Source organism: Cryptomeria japonica, chromosome 9 (genome assembly GCF_030272615.1).
Source record: "Cryptomeria japonica chromosome 9, Sugi_1.0, whole genome shotgun sequence".
Lineage (NCBI taxonomy): Eukaryota > Viridiplantae > Streptophyta > Pinopsida > Cupressales > Cupressaceae > Cryptomeria > Cryptomeria japonica.
Genome location: NC_081413.1, coordinates 749,957,794 through 749,973,798, shown reverse-complemented (window position 1 = coordinate 749,973,798; position 16,005 = coordinate 749,957,794). Strand labels below are relative to the sequence as shown.

At 36.5% G+C, this 16,005-nt stretch overlaps 1 protein-coding gene across 2 annotated transcripts in view; it reads right to left on the bottom strand.

The window, feature by feature from the left end:
* The window catches only part of LOC131064648 (uncharacterized), an 81,418-nt gene that overhangs the window by 10,615 nt on the left and 54,798 nt on the right, over window positions 1-16,005 (bottom strand). For both annotated transcript variants that reach the window (XM_057998869.2, XM_057998868.2), the window contains exon 5: window positions 5,138-5,203. In XM_057998869.2, coding sequence (XP_057854852.2) covers window positions 5,138-5,203 — 66 coding nt within the window. The remainder of the gene's footprint in view (window positions 1-5,137; window positions 5,204-16,005) is intronic.

Sequence of the window (16,005 nt, the reverse complement as noted above, 5' to 3'; positions counted from 1 at the left end):
CTCTTGCAGCTAGAAGACCAAGGTGATGTAAAAGCATTTGTAGTTTTGACATCTTTAATGGCATTGATCACGCTATTTTAAGCGGATCCAGAGACGTAGCCCTGAGTGGTGAGCTCCGTCATCAAATCTTGTCCTCTCTTCTATCTTATTATTTCTGTTGCTCTAATTCTTTAATGTCTTTTCAAGAACTTTAAATTAAGTTTAAGGCATTGAATTTTGTTCACATTTAAGAGCATTCACTTAAGCTAATAAACGTCATAGATCCAACATCAGATCAGAATCACATGAGAATCACATTGTACATCGTTTGAATACAGCTTGCAACTAATGTTTGGCAATTGTACTAATTTACAATACAGAGAAAAATTAAAATTTGTTACTGGGTTTGTCTAATAGTCTGCAAGAAGTTCAACACATCTGCATACTTGTCTGTTGATAACCTTAGCACTAGCAAAATACAGTTGCTGGAAGTTATTAGAATAATATTCTTTATTGTTAAATGTTAATTAATGGTCAATAAAGTAAATATTGTAAATATAGTTTCTTTCTATTTTTTACGAATGTCTCCGTAATAGAAATGGTTGTCACTTATCAGTGACTTTGATGAGTTAGGCCAGGGAGAATCACAAAAAGAAAAAATCAGCCCATTGGAAGAAATGAGATTTTTTATTCCAGAGCTGGCTAAGGAAGCATTGAGAAGGATGGTGACACCTGAGAATGTTTCGTGTATGAGAGCATGCAAATTTGTGTGCATTAACAGAAACGTCTTGGGATACACAATCTCACTATGGAGTGTAGTTTTCCTTTGGTTATTAATCAATTTCCAAAAGAAGCTATTGTATTTGCAATTGTGTTACATATAGAGAGGGAGCTTCCAACAACATCCGAGCATTTGAGCTATAATTTTGAAGCCTCCACCATGGAAGGTCATCCAATACACCAACTCTTGGAGTTCCAGGGATGCCTTCTACTCCCCACTTAGAACTACTTGTTGAGTTAATCCTTTTGCTATTAGTGTTGTCAAAAGCATAGCAACCAAAATCGTTTATGGTAAAAATTGGCAATAAATCGGATCTAAAAAAATATTGTAATATAATAATATAATTATATATATTTAATTAATATAATAATTGTAATATTAGATATTATTATAATTATATTATATTATTTAATAATATACTAATTATAATTACATTATTGTAAATTTATAATTATTATAATCACTATATTGTATTGTATTGCATTGCACTATATAATTATATAATATTATAATTATTATATCATAACTTGAATATTAATTTAAAAATATTAAGTTAAAAAAATTAGGGTGCGGTGGTCAGGGTTCGACGCCCTGCCCTGTGTGCCTTGTTGCACAACCGAACCAGTGGGGGCGTCCCTTTGCTCAATGCGGTTCCAATTTCTGCATTCCCCTTCCCTGCGAACGATTTTCAATTTTTGGCTCTGAATCTTTTAACATCGAAATATATTGAGAATAATTCCATCAACTTTGGATCATTGAATGGAATAGTGTCACAGCGGGAATGGAATGGAGAGCATAGGTATTGCAGCTCCATGTAGAGTCCATAGATCAAACAAATTTATCAAGCCATTTTTTTACCAGCGTAAATCATTTTCTTCAACTCGTGATATTTTCAAAACCCTAGCCACGTTACCTAGCGATTTTTTTTGCTGTTTTTAATCCATTTTTATGGGTTTTAGCCGATTTTTTAAAGATTTCTGCTTCTATGATCAAAAGGGACTGACTTTTCTAGGAGAGATAATGTAGAACATTGATTTAATAATGTTCTGTTATAGCCAGCCTGTTATGTTTTATTGGCAATAGTTAGTGATATAACTCCTTACGTTTGGTTGTCGATGGTTGTATAACCCATAAGACACATAAATCAGGAATAAATCAAGGAAATCGCGAAACAACGACATTCCCAAGTTTTTCCCTATAAAAAACACATTTATGAAATATTATGAAATATTAATGACGGCCAATTCAACCGGTTTTCTCCAATTTCCACAGGTTTCCTGAATATAATTGTGATTTATTAGAGGGTTTACCTGCAGTTTTCAGTATGTAAGGTTTTTCCACAATTTTTGCATTGATTTTTTCCTGCATTTTTGGTAGGGTTTTTCTGCAATTTTTGCAATGATTTTTTATCTTTGATTTTTGGTAGAAATTTTTAAGCTTTGACACATTTTTATTGTCCAGTTCTTTGGTAATTGCGCTCGTAATTTTTTCAAATACTAAATGATTGATTTAATAAAAGAGCTATAAAAAATTATGTTTAAATATATTTGTTTAAAATTACTTTTATCTAATTACAAAATTCATTTATATTCATTTATTGTAACTTAATTAATTAATTTTTAAAGTTTCCAACTCAAATAATTATGGTGTGTTTAATCACAGAATTATTTTAATAGGCTCAAATTTCATCATTGAACCACAAAATTATTCCGGTAAAAAAAATGTATATTAAAATTTAATGTAAATTAGACTTTTGTCTTACCTTATTACTATGTCATAGGCATTTCCTATATGAAATGGACAACCTACTCTTTTTAATCAATGGTTCAAAATTAAGGATGCAATTTTATACTAATTTTTAAAAAATCTTTTATAATAAAATTTAAAAAATTAATATTATTAACTAGAAAAAGAATGTGGATAAAAGGAAAAATCTGTCTTTCATTATTATCTTCTTTTGATAAGAATATCTTTTAATATAATTTCTTTTATTACAATAATTTATCTTACTTTTTAAGTTTCAAAAAGGAAAAAGAAAAAATCATTAAAAAGAAAGAATTAGCTTTATTATTATTATTATTACTATTCCAATTGATTTTTATTAACTTTAAAATCTATTTTAACTATTTATGCCTTTTTATGAAAAAAAAATTAAAATTAATAAAAATAATTTAATTTATAATTATTTGTCTTATTAAAATTTTAATTATTGTACAATAATTATATTTTGAATTAAAAATATAGCTTTTATTACTATCTATCTTGTTTTTTAATTTATTTTAATTGTTCTTCTTTAAAGATTAATTTTCATCAAGTTAGATTTTATTTTAATTATTTGTCTTTGTATGAAATTAAAAATAATAACTAGAAGATTGGAATTAATTTAATTTATAACTTTTTGTTTTATAAAAATTTTATTTATTGTAGAATAATTATATTTGAATTTTTATTTTGATGTATATAATAAAATAAATTTCAGCTTAAAACCTAAGTTAAAAGTTTAGATTACGAAAGATAAACTAATTTTTGATACTCATTTCATGCCAATAATTTAAGGATAGCATGTGTCCTTGGGGAAGGATAGCATGTCATTTGACTATTATCTCCATCTCTATCTCTCTCCCCTATCTATATCTCTTTAACCCTCCCTCTCCCTCTCCCTCTTTTGACATCTCTCTACTTCTCTATCCTCTCAATTTCTCTTCCCCACTCTATCTATTTATCTATATCTTTCTCCCTCTCTATATCTATCTCCATATCTCTCTCATTCACACACACATTCCTTGTTTCTCCCTGTGTATCTCTATCTCTATTTATCTCACTTCCACAGACAACTTCCTAATTCTCCCTCCCTATCTCTATCTCTATTTCTATATCTCTCTTTTATACACTCATCTCACTTCATCTCTTCTACTCTCCCTATATCCCTCTCCACCTCTATACATTCACTCCCCATATATTTATCTATCTATCTCCCTTTCTCTCATTATCTCGCTATTTCTATCTCTATTTCTTCCTATCCCTCTTTCTCTCTCCTTCCATCTCTCCCTCTCTCACACCCATTATATTTTGCAAGTTTTATCTCTCTCTCTCTCTCTCTCTCTCTCTCTCTCTCTCTCTCTCTCTCTCTCACACATGCATATACACACACTCCCTATTTCTCCCTCCCTACCTCTATCTACATCTCTCTATCTTTCCCCCTCTTTATCTCTCTCCCTCTCTCTAAACCTCTCTCTATTACTTGTCTTCGTCACCTTTCTCTCACTCTTGCCACCTCTATCTCTATATCCATATCTCTCACCTCTCTATCTATAAATCATTATCTACACCTCTCTCTCTTATTCATTTCATCTCTCTTGTACAATATCTTTATCTCTCTATTTCTCTCTATCTCCCTCTCACTCCTCTCTCTATATCTTTCTATACATCTCTCTCTCTCAATATATGTCTATCTCCCCTACTTCTCTCACCCTCTTTCTTGCAAACTTCTAGGCATGTGTGCCATCTGTACCATATACAGGTGCTTGAGCATTAGGAAGTATTGGGTGCATAATAGTATGATTGCCGCCATGCATTAGTGCCATTGATAGATAAACGCTTTAAGATATGATTAACAATTGTACAATGGCTAAATGTTGTGCAATGATCCTTCAAGTCCAATCAAAAATATGTGAGAATAATGATCAACAGTAGAAATATAAGTACCCAAGTAGTTTAGAAGTTAAATGTAGTCCCAACAATACAGTTCAATGATGATAACTATATCATGGTATATCTTTCATAAAAAGAAAGGAAGAAGAAAGTTTTAGCATGGCCATTTTGAACAAGCATACTGGTTGGCCTTCTTGACACTTTAGTTGCCTTCTCAAGATGAAATTCTCAACCCTTTTTGAAATTCAAGTAACTTTCTGTTATATGTTAAAAACATTTTTCATTCACTCTCAGAGGATTCAAAACAAAATAAGAAAATCAAGAGGTAAATATTATCAAAGAAAGACAACACATTCTATATCGTTTTTATGCAGACAAGAAAACTGATGATTTATTATTATTTTGTTCATTTGACAACCACTGAACAACAAAATTATTAAAATAAATTAAAAATTTCAAGTATACAATCTCAAGATATTATTTTACTCAAAATTGACTATTTCTAACTTGTGAAAAGTTCCATAAATATTCAGCTACACACAATAAATTGGATGACCTTAAAATATCATTCTAACACGGAATCACTACAGCCAGTAATCAACAAGTTCCATTAATACTCAGTTACAAAAAACAATTGCTAAATTCTTAGAGACAATGTTTTCTTATCGAAGGTAGATCATTTAATGAAGTCAAAATAGATCATAAGTGCCTAAATTATTAACTTACCGGCAAAACTTTAACAGTGTATTTTGTGACTGGAGCAGCGTCTATGATCTTTCCTTGTTTATCTGCCTGCGAGAAACCATGTTTGTAGAATTAGTCAATACATGACATGCACAAAGAAAGGCACACTATAGCCATAAAAGGCATCAAGGAAGCATAAAAGAGAACTAGATCAAACCTAAAACCTTGAATCTCTTGAAAAGGAGAAGATGCGTGACTTGACATTGAATATCACAAAACTTGAGATCTTAAAATGTACGCATTTTATTTGTCCATGCACTACCTAAGTCAACCTTCTGCAAATGATGTTTATTTCGTTTTTATTGTGCAGCAGACATACCACATAATTTGTTTCGTTGTTGACTTCTTTTGGCTCATCATTATTATGATATTATCTGTTGGCGAGTGCATAAGTATATAACCGTGACTTGGCAATAGCATTGACTCACTACAAATATAAAAATGCATTCTCTTCCCAAATGTGTGTCCTTTTCTTTCATTTTGCGACTAAAGCTTTGTCATTTTGTTTAAGCTAGACAGCTGTTGTGAAGCGCATATGGACACTTAATCTCAAATCATGCACATCTATGATTGTTTGTGGGCAGTATGACAAACTCTAGAAATGACATTGAGATAACGGATATCATGGGAAGGGAATTGATACATTGTTTGGTTCCTGAAATGAAACCAGATTGTTATTATTTTACATTGAACTATTACTGTTGTGCAGGTTTTATAATTTATAAGTTGTAATCACTATCTGTTAGTATTTTAATTTGCACCTTCTGAAAAACACAAAGTAAATACTGAGAGGGGGGGAGGGGGGTGAATCAGTATTTAAATCCCATAGGTCAATTTAGAACATTTAAATCTGAAAGAAAAGAGAGACAATAACACAAAGGTTTTATCACATTGAGAAAACCCTTAAGGGTAAAAAACCACGGCTTGCAAATTCTTTAATAATCTGAATAAATGGGCACCAACCCAGTTACAAACAAGAGCTCCAACCCTTGACAGAGCACCAACTCTAACCAAAATAGGCACCAACCTAAAAAAACTTTGATACTAATGAATGATATAAGAGAATACAACTTCTGTTCCCACAATGAACAAATGTCACAGACCACTACACACAAACCCGCCAATCACAGTTTAGTCAAAAGTCATCTATCTCTGTAGATAGACAGACTTGATTAGAAAAGATATAAAATTCGAATAGCTCAATCTTCTTTGAAATTATAGAACAAGATTAACAACCATTTCACCACTTTGGCAATGAGATCTGCAAATAACTACATGTGAGAAATTAATCAGAAACAAACTGCTTCACATAATTCTCACAGTAGATAACCTGATTCCTTATACAGATATATATATGCTCTAACATCCAACTTCATTATTGCAACTGCAATACAATTTACAGAACAGAGGATACCATCAAATCATATTCTAGAAGAAAACTTTCCTTAGGTTGTTCGTATCTTTCACAGAACTTTTAAACTCAGATCGCCAACATTCTCTCTATCACAGCACGTCTCAAAACTTCACCAACCACCTTCAACACCAAAATCTTTCAAAAATCACACCAACTCCTAATTTGAAACGGCTTTTCCCTTTTGTCATTTTTCACCTGCACTACTTCTGTAAAAAAAAACGGCCAAGATAGACGTCAACACTCCAGAGATAAACTCCAGTCACACTTCTCACACAGCAGCACATACATGAAAACATTACTGCCAAGTTGCCAACAAATATCAAACCTTTTTAATAAAAAAAGGGTCCCAATTCAAACATATTTTATTTATCAACCCAAAAGATATCGGTTATTGTTATTTTTAAACACTTAGTGCCAATTCGCCCCAAATTCTCTTGCCACGATATCTCCAAAAAGATGCGCTGGTCAGATCAGAACTAAAAAACGCCCACAAAAGACTGCCTCAGCCACTAAAACTCTATCCACACAGCTCAACACCAGCACAACTCAAAAACGGCTCCATAGACAAAAACATGTCCAATAAACCACGAATTTTTCATCGCTTACTGTATTTAAACATCTACGCACAGGAAAATGATGACATCCAATAAAACCGCCCCATCTGAATGCAATAATTTCATAACTGACCCATGAAGGGTAAGTACAAACCAACCACACGATATACGCATTTGGCCAATGAAAACGTCTTTCTCAGATTCAAATTCCAAAAAAAAACGCCCCATCTCCTTAAAGAAATCAACTCTGTCAATTCTGAAACACATGTACACTACGGCTGTCAGAACAAAACGATTTTACAGACTGGAGTTACACCGCACAGCAAAAACTGATTACAACTCCAAAATGTTCGAACTGAACCCACGTGTCAGGTATAAAACAATCTGAACAATCTGAACAAGATGACCAAAATGCAGACAAAACATATTCTGCGAACACCCATGTGTCAAGTAATAAACTGTGAAATAAGTGTTGACACAATTCCAACAATTAGAACAAGATGACAGCATGAATGAGCCACTCAAGTCTCAAACCCATCAGCTGATCTGAAGGCATAGACATCAATGACAATAAGATTAACACCTTCTAGTGTGACACAAAATAGAATGGAGTATATGGTAGAACTGTTCTTCAATTAGAAGGGGAAGCTCCTTGTAAATAACAAACCAACCTAAAACCCTTATCTAAACAATACGTACTTGCTATTTATAATATATATAATGTCTTTTGGGATGGTTCACACATAGCAAACAAAATTGAAGGTGTGACTTCAAATACACAACACAAACAAACTTGAAATAAAAATCTCTCTTTTTGGTTCTCAAGCTACAGCACAAGGCAATTAAGCACTTTTGCTCAAAGTGAGGTTTTCATGCTTTTTGACTGAAAGTGAACCTCATATCAACTACCATGTTTATGTGATTCGGCTGAAGGCAGAAACTGAGCGGCGTGAATAAACATTAAGGCTAGGATTAATTCCACAACACAAAAGATTAAATAATTAAAAGAGGGAAATGACATAAAATGCTACCAAACCCACTTCACTCAGACATGCATTACAAAATTTGCAATTAACAGTAAATATACTTCATCTACACATGCAAAAGATGTAATGAGCTAGACACAGTAATTGTAATCAAAGCTATATAGACCAACTTAAGAGCTACTATAATACAAAGTTTCCAATAACAGTTAAGTAATATTCAACTCATAAAAGGATAACAGTTAACACGTAAGAGCATCTCAACAACAATTAAGAAGCAAGACAGGCATTACTATAGCGCTTAGAGACCAAAATACAATAGGCTCCCTCAAAGTTTACGAATCCAAGCCCTTACCCTATCTTGGGACCATGCCCTCAAAGTTTACGAGACGCTGATCCTTACCCTATCTTGGGAATCATCCTATAGATTGGATTTAGACTGCCCCTCTTTGGAAACAACTCCATCCCCAACTTTCTTAAATAAAGACAGTAGTAACAAGCATTGTATATAAACATATTCTTCTTACTGTCATACGCATTGCAGTCTATATTAATATTACTACTAAATTCTTCATATCAACATTATCAGGCTTCATATATTAAGCATACATATTAAGCACATCCCCATGCATACCACCAAGAACAAGGATGTTATTGTCTGTAACTTAATAACAGTTCTGATCTGATCTGATCGATGGTGATGTGACTGGATGCTTTGATTCCTTTCCTTTATATCATGTATGCCCTTTGGTAAGAGACACACCCTTTCACCATTAGCACCCTTTGAAAGAGTGCAACCCTTCATTATTTCTACCCTTTGAAAGGGACACAACCTTTCACAATCAGATCTGCACTTCTTATTTAAATCAGATCTGCACTTCTCATTCCCAAATTATCCCCCCTTCAAATGAGTTCTCTTCTCCCTTTTATACCTCATATTTGGGGGAGTCACAACTTATCATTTCATACATTTTGACCATTCATTAACTTTAATCAAATTTTAATTATATTTAATTATATTCTTTTTGTATTTTAATTTCATTATTGTTGTTTATTATTAAATTATATTTCAAAGTGGGGACATTACAATACTAGACTCAGATCAGAAAGTGCTCTTGGGAGCTCTCGATCAGCCATGTAAAGGTGGTATATGACCCACCAATTGCAAGGCCAGGGATGCACAAGTTTAAAATTTGTAATCAGGGAAGACATCAAGAAAACATTGCATGCTTATAGAGTTATATTCAGGAAAAGCAAATTGATATCAGAATTCAATCACATTCAGGTGGTAAGATCCCTAAAATAAGCAGACCCAAATCTACTGGAACACAGGTATCTAAAGAAAGTGAACAGAGGCAGCGATCCATACAAGGATCTGCATTTTCTAAATATGCACACAAGAACAGATCTTAGGTGACCGGATTAATTACTAACATCAGGTAAGTATAGCAGCTAGTCCTAGCAGACTCGTTGCATAACAAATTATCTTTGAGGAGTCAAATCAGACCCTCTGCTTAATAAGAGATCGGAATTGATATAAGACTTGTTGACTATAATAAAAAAGATAATTATTGTAATCTTTAGTACCAATCTTGGTCTAAATCAACATCTACTATAAGGTTGATTATGTAGCCAATATATTACTTCACATTCATCGAAGGTTGCTCTAATCAAAACATTGTGATGATTCCATTGAAGTTAATCTTGGATTATCCAAAGTAGAAAACATATGCAATAATGTCTTGTTGGTTCGATTCATACTAAATTCTTAACAATTGACCTTTTATGCAATCTATTGGAAATCATGATCTATTAGATTGAAGGCAAAACTTAAGTGACTCTACAAGGGACATTACATATATTACAAAGGTAACTGGATCAATTAAATGAATGATCGAAAGATCATTTATATAGTTACAAGATCGATGTTTCCATAATGAAACAATCGATAACAGAAGACGAAATTAGAAACTAACTAATTACACTAAGATGACCATTAACAAACAGAATAAGAAGATATTATTCTAATACCCTCCCTTAATAGTCATCATTCTTACTACCCAAAGGAAACAGAGAAGGCTGCCCCCTTTTCTCAAAACGTTCTGCAACAAGAGCCTGCCACTGAGATGAGCCAGCCATTGACCCTCTCAGAATCAGGAGAACTTTTGGATAACACAAATCTTCCACAAACTTTTACTACTAAAATACAAAACTTTGTTTTGGTGATTTAATAAATATTTATTAATTTACTAATAATTACTTTTTATTATATTAATATTAACTATAATTATTATATTAATATTTATTATTATCAATATCTATATTTAGGATCCTTATATTATTCCTTATACTGAATTGAAAATATGTATATAAATAAAGAAATGAATTAAATTATTAAAGAAATGAATTAAATTATATAATCAATTATTTATGTATCTACTAATTACTTATTATATAAGTTATTAATATACTGCTGCTTAAATCAGGAACAATCACCATATTCAGTGGTTGTAAAGGCAGACAGATCTGACGCACGTCAGATCTGGTCTGCCACTGTATGTGTAACTCAGTTTGGCTGTCATCATATTGCAGTCTATACTGATATTACTATTAAATTCTGCATACAGACATTATCAAGCTTCATATATTAGGCATACGTATTAAGCATATCCCTGTGCATACTACCGAGAACAAAGATGTTACTGCCTGTAGCTTTATAACAGTTCTGATCTCCTTATTACAGCCTTCGATATTGGTAATATTCTCTATAATTATATTATTACTTATTTTAAAATAGTATTATAATATTTGTTGTACTGCAGACATTTCATAAACAAATTGTAATAATTACAATTTTATTACTATTATTATTTTTATTATTCTTCTAAATTAATTTCATTATTAATTCTGTATAAGAATGCAATCGTCTTATATATTAAGCATACAGATTAAGTACAGCCCACACATACCACTAAGCACACCAATATTACTGTCTGTAACCCACTAATAATAGTTCTGATCCGCTTAATAGTCTGAGTATTATTGCAAGCAATTGTGCCGTTTCTGATTGTTGTGTTTGAACAACATACAATAAGGGTGCCGTCTCTGATATATGCCCCTTTGGGATTGTGGATACAATATTTGGGCCTTCAGCCTTCCTAAGAACTCTTCCGCCTGGAATAAAAAACATTATATAAACCCCCTCCATGCCCTCTGGCAATGACATGATTAATTATATATATTCCATCGGGTGTGACCATTTGAAGATAGAGATATCTTTATTTGCTAAGGTTGTAAACACACCACTTCATCATACTAACCGATGTTCTTATCTTTATGTTGATCTCCTCTTCCCATATGTAATTGGTTGGCTATATAAATTACGATTAGCCTTCTTGCCAATCGGTGTATGTTGGTAATTAATCACTATTGTAACGTCTCATAATTGCTGATCATAATATTACTATACCTAGTATAGTGTAAATTCCATATAGCTGATATCTTAATAACGCACACCATCGAATCTGAATCCGCACATAACAATGGAGTGCATATGAAAGTTTGAGGTGGTTATGCAAAGTAAATACAAATAATATAAAAATAGTTATCTTTACTCGTATGCACTCACCGGATATTTATTTTATTATTATTATTTATTTATATTACTTATATTATTATTATTTGATAAATATGAATTTAATATTAAGAAATATAAATTTTATATTAAATCTTATTTGTTATTAATAAATAATAATCATATATAAATAATAAATAATAATCATAACAAATAATAATAAACATTAATAAGTATATATTAGAGGAAAATCGTGAAGTCTCATAAATGAGACGATTTTCCAATATTATTAAATGTTAATTAATAAATGTTTTAATTATCCTATTTATTTAATCACAATAATCCAATGTCCAAAGAGGGGTTATGACAAAAACCCTAAGACAGGAACACCTATAAACCCATGATTTTTTAGGACAAAATCATGCAAAACCCAAAATCCCACACGAACATCACGAATTACAGATGACTAGACACGATTTTTGAGGTGAAAATCGATCAAAACCGAACACAAAATCCGAGACACGGATCATGTTTGCCCTCTCGGGTGAATAACTTAAAACATACAGAAAAAACACATAATGCAGAGTAATAATGCCATAGATATCAAATGCAATATAAGAGATGTTATTCCCTTCCTAATAATTGTTCTTCCCAAGTTACATTCGAAAGTATATAAAGATACCGAGGGGGTGCGAGCGCCAACCGTCGCACCGTAACTGCCACCCCTCGATTGCCAACTAACCAACACAATTACAACTTAATTAACTAGTTTTATTTCCGTGTACAATATTGCCGCCAACATCATCCCCCCCAAAAGAAAAGTCGTCTCCAGGCGACTTACAACAAAATGGAGAATTACAGAACCCAAAATCAGAAAAAACTAAGGGGGTGCAAAAGGTGTCCCTGATGAAGAAGGCGTCGATGGTGGTGTAGCGGTGGACGCCAAGCGCCCACGGAGCTCATACACTTGCTTCGTCCTCCTCTTTAGATCCCGTTCCGCCACCATCTACCACTCCATGGCAGTCTTTACCATATAGGCTGCCTCCAGCACCTCCTTATCCTTCTTGTCCACATTCTCCAGGGCACTGACCAATCGAGTCTCCAACAGCTCTCTGGATGCCCTTTCCTCTTCCAACTGTATCAGCAAAGCGTCCATCATTGTCTGGGTCTATGCCATGGTAGCCTCCAGCTCCCAGAACCTGATAGTCAGCTCCTCCCGAGCTGTCACTGCTGCTACATGCAAGACCTCAACTATGGTTGTCGTCTGTTGTGTCCTCCGAAGCTCAAGATAACCTTCGCGGAAGGTCTGCTCCACCTCCCGCAACAACGATTGCATCCGGGTCTCACCAACCCCCTCGGTGAGGCTCCAAGCCTCCAGCATCGCCTGGTTCTCCGTCTCAGGCCACCCGGCACACTCAAAACACCTCTCAAACTCCTCTCTACATCCGGTGTGGGCAAAGGTCAACAGCCCCTCGATCCGCTCAACCATGGCGGCGTCCGCCTGGAGTGTGGCAGATGACACAAACTGTTGTGCTCTCAGAGTCATCTTGCCAATGAACTGCTCCAACTCTCCTGTACCCTGTTGTACTCCCACAGGCACCTCCTCCTCTCTGTACGGACTTGTGACTACAACTGCAGGGGGTGACGCAACCCTCTGAAGCGCCCTACTGCTCGGGGAACTCCCTTCCTCCAGACCAATGATATCCAAGGAATGCATGGTCCTGCCTGGAGATAGAGCAGCCTCTCTCGCTGGTGCCACAGGTGTAAGCTGGTAGTGGCTCAACCAGGCACTGAGGTCATCATGAAGAGCGCCTGCTTCCGTCATTGCCTCCTGCATATAGCCTGGCAACCCTGGCACATCCTGTCTTGTCACATCCGACACATCGTGCACCATGGAAGCCTCTGCACTCGCCAAGGTCTCCACCCGCGGTGGTGTCATCGCTATCGTCACTCGAGGCTGCCCAAAGCTAGGAACTGGCACCGTGGTGACTACGCTCACTGTCCCGAATGACCGCGGTACCGCCAACTGACAAATCTCCGGTAAGCGAGCTGGTGTAAAGTGGACCTGCACCTACAATCCTAAAACAGACCCTTCTGTACCTGCCGATTCCACTACCTCCTCTTCAAGCCACTAGTCGCCTCTTCTTCCTGCCAATCGGAAGCTCCCTCCACTCACCTGGGAGGTGTCTGCGGATTCCTCCCTGCTGCTATCGGCATCCTCCTCTGCATCGAACTCTTCTGTGTCGAACTCTGTGTCGGACATGGCGGCCTTCTTTCTTTTTGTGCCCAGACGTGCCTCAATGCCATGTGCCAAGATGTCCAAGTGAGACCAATAGAATATGGGCGGCTAGTCTGATGCAACCCGTCCTTGCGGCTCCAATGGCTGTGAGCCCGGGGTGATCTGCGTGCGGACTGCATCGAGGAATAACCCAATGGCGTGATGCAGCATGTAGAACTTCTTGTATTGCAGCGTCATGAACTCGTCCATCCTATCCGCCAATAGTGATGCCCAATCATACACCACCCTGTTATGCAGCCCATTCATCAACGCTATCTATGCGATGGCTATGTCTGACGCGCGGCTGGCACCGTGAGGCGACTCTTCACCACGGACAACAGGCATCGCCATACTCCCTTGGTGAAAAATGTTTTCTTTACCCCTCGACTCTTGCCTGCACTCTTGAGGCTATCTTTTTCTCCCTGGGTGTGGTTATCGCGCAACATCAACTACAACAATGTGGCACGATTTTCTGGAGATATTTTCTATGAAGTGTCTATTTTTTTCCCTTTCACCCCCGGTATGCCAAACACCTTGGTGAACTTGCCTGTCGTGAATGAAACGGTTATCCGCTGGTGTTGATAATCAAATATAGACTGGTGGCGATGTCTGTCATAGCTGCCAATCATGGCACGCAAAACCACCTCAAAGTCCTTTATACAGAAAACTGGCATCTGGACGGCCCAATGTACCTGTGCTTGGCGAAGGCTTTCCTTTATCAGATCATCGTGAGGTGTCTTCGCCCACCAGTTCCGACAGTCTATTCCATTCAGACCTTCGAACACAATATTATCTACTATTACCTCATCCCTCTCCTTTGTCGCCAAGGGTTTGATGCTTCTTGCTTTTTTGACTGCTGCTCATCCCGAGGCTGCCTGCAATACGCACCCTTGATGGCAAAACTCGTTTGCCTGTGTCTGCACTTGCTTCTGAAGCTTTTCGCCCTCCCTGCAACTTGTCTTCTAACGGCTGCAACCATTTTCGCCAATCTGCCTTGTTCTTATTTGTGTCCATTGGTCCCGGATTAATTCTTTAATTCTGCTTTTATAGCTTTAAACCCTTGCCACTTCCAACTGCCAGCGTTCCCTTTGCGTCTGTCGGTCGGTAGTACGCATATGGCGGGTGGGTGTACTTGGCATGCGGGTGTGCCGGTGCAATCCCCTTCCTCCGTGATATTTTCCTCCTTACGTGGTTGGCTTTGCGTTGTAATTTCCTGTGCTGTAATTTTTCCTTTCTGCGTATTGGTGCGGCTACATATGTGTTTTTATGGTTGCGCACGGGGGTTTTATGTTGGAGTGTGTGGTGTCCACCGCACGACGGTGGTGTCCACCGCACGGTGGCATCCACCGCCGGTGGTCCACCGTCAGTGTTGCCACTGCCAGTGGTCCCACCGTACGGTGGTCCCACCATGGCTTCCTTTTTTCTTTTTCTTTTTTTCTAATTTCGACCGTACGGTCAACTGTGTGCGACCGTACGGTTTTGTTTTTTAAAATTTCGGTCGTACGGTTAACTATGTACGACCGTACGGTTTTTTTTAGTTTTTTTTTAATTATTTCTGCTAGAGGTTCCGGGATCGGTCGCCCGTTCGTGGTACTGTTTTACTTTCGACCCATTAACGGCGTCTGGTATCTCCTTCCCGTCGAGCGTCCACAACTTAATCGCCCCGTTGGTATTGACCTCACATACCTTGAAGGGCCCTAGCCATCGCACTTTAAATTTTCCTGGTTTGATTTTGTTCCTCCCATTGAATTTCAACACTAACTGCCCAGGAGTAAACTTCATTCGCCGAAGGTGCTTGTCATGCCAGACCTTCCGTCTTTGCTAGGCTGCCTCTGTGGCCCATTGTGCCATCATTCTTTTTTCGTCCAACTTGCTTAAGGCATACAGTCTCTCCCTCAGGCTCTCCATATCCCCGAGTCTGTTCTCTACTGCAATGCGAAGGCTTGGCACCATTAATTCCGCTGGCACCACAGCTTCCTGCCCATACATGAGTTGGAACAGAGTCTGACCCGTGGTCACCTTGTAAGTCGTTTGTAGGCCCATAGTA